Genomic DNA, 811 nt, shown 5'->3' on the forward strand with positions numbered 1-811 from the left:
CAAGGACCAGGGCGTCAACGTGCGAGAGAGAAGGGCGCAGCGGGTGGCCCTGCTGCGCGACGAGGACCGGCTGCGGGAGGAGCGAGCCCACGCGCTCAAGACCAAGGAGAAGCTGGCGCAGACCGCCACGGGTGAGCCGTGGCCCGTGGCCCAGGAGCTGGTCTCCTCCTGCCCCTGCCGGGCCCCTCCCGCTGCTCCTTGCCCTCCTCACTGCGCTCACCCCAGATGCCAGCTGAGCGGTACCCTGCGTGCAGCCTGGTCCCTGGAGAGGGCTGGGTGCCCGCAGTCCTGTTCCTGTCCGTGCCCAGGAGGAGAGAATGCCTCCAGAGGGGAGAGGGCTCCCCAAGCCCGTGGTCAGGGACAGCCCCGGGGAGGGCACGCCCGCTGTGCCCCTGGCCTGGGAGGAGCAGGCGGCGCTGAGGCCCCAGAGACCGTGTGAGGCACAGGCCAGCGGTGACTGGGGAGCAGCTGGAGGCAGAACCTGCTGTGGAACTCCAGGAGGGGGTGGGGTGAGCGAGCTCTGTTTGGGGTGGTGACCTGCATTAGGAAAGAGGCACTGGGGCGTCTGCGTGTGGCCCCAGCATAGGGCACATCTCGGGGAGCTTTCCCTTGGACCACTGGTGGGGGGGGAGGCGTAGTGCCCTGGGCAGGCGGGCGTCACCGCTGCAACCACTGCAGGAACGGCGGCGTCAGCGCGGTGGGCCACCCGGCACAGTTCCTGTCGCTGGGGCGTTGACCTGGCGGGGCCGGGGCCCGGGGACCCAAGGGGCCAGGCAGTTCCAGGCGATGGGGAGGCGGTGCCTACGGACAA

At 70.7% G+C, this 811-nt stretch overlaps 1 protein-coding gene across 1 annotated transcript in view; it reads left to right on the plus strand.

Moving 5' to 3' along the window:
* Positions 1 to 811, plus strand: part of EPN1 (epsin 1) — a 9,873-nt gene that overhangs the window by 3,718 nt on the left and 5,344 nt on the right. The window contains exon 2 of the mRNA XM_015569469.1: positions 5 to 131. Within this exon, the coding sequence (XP_015424955.1) occupies positions 5 to 131 (127 nt within the window). The remainder of the gene's footprint in view (positions 1 to 4; positions 132 to 811) is intronic.

This window comes from Myotis davidii, unplaced genomic scaffold (genome assembly GCF_000327345.1).
Source record: "Myotis davidii unplaced genomic scaffold, ASM32734v1 scaffold326, whole genome shotgun sequence".
In the NCBI taxonomy this organism is placed as follows: domain Eukaryota; kingdom Metazoa; phylum Chordata; class Mammalia; order Chiroptera; family Vespertilionidae; genus Myotis; species Myotis davidii.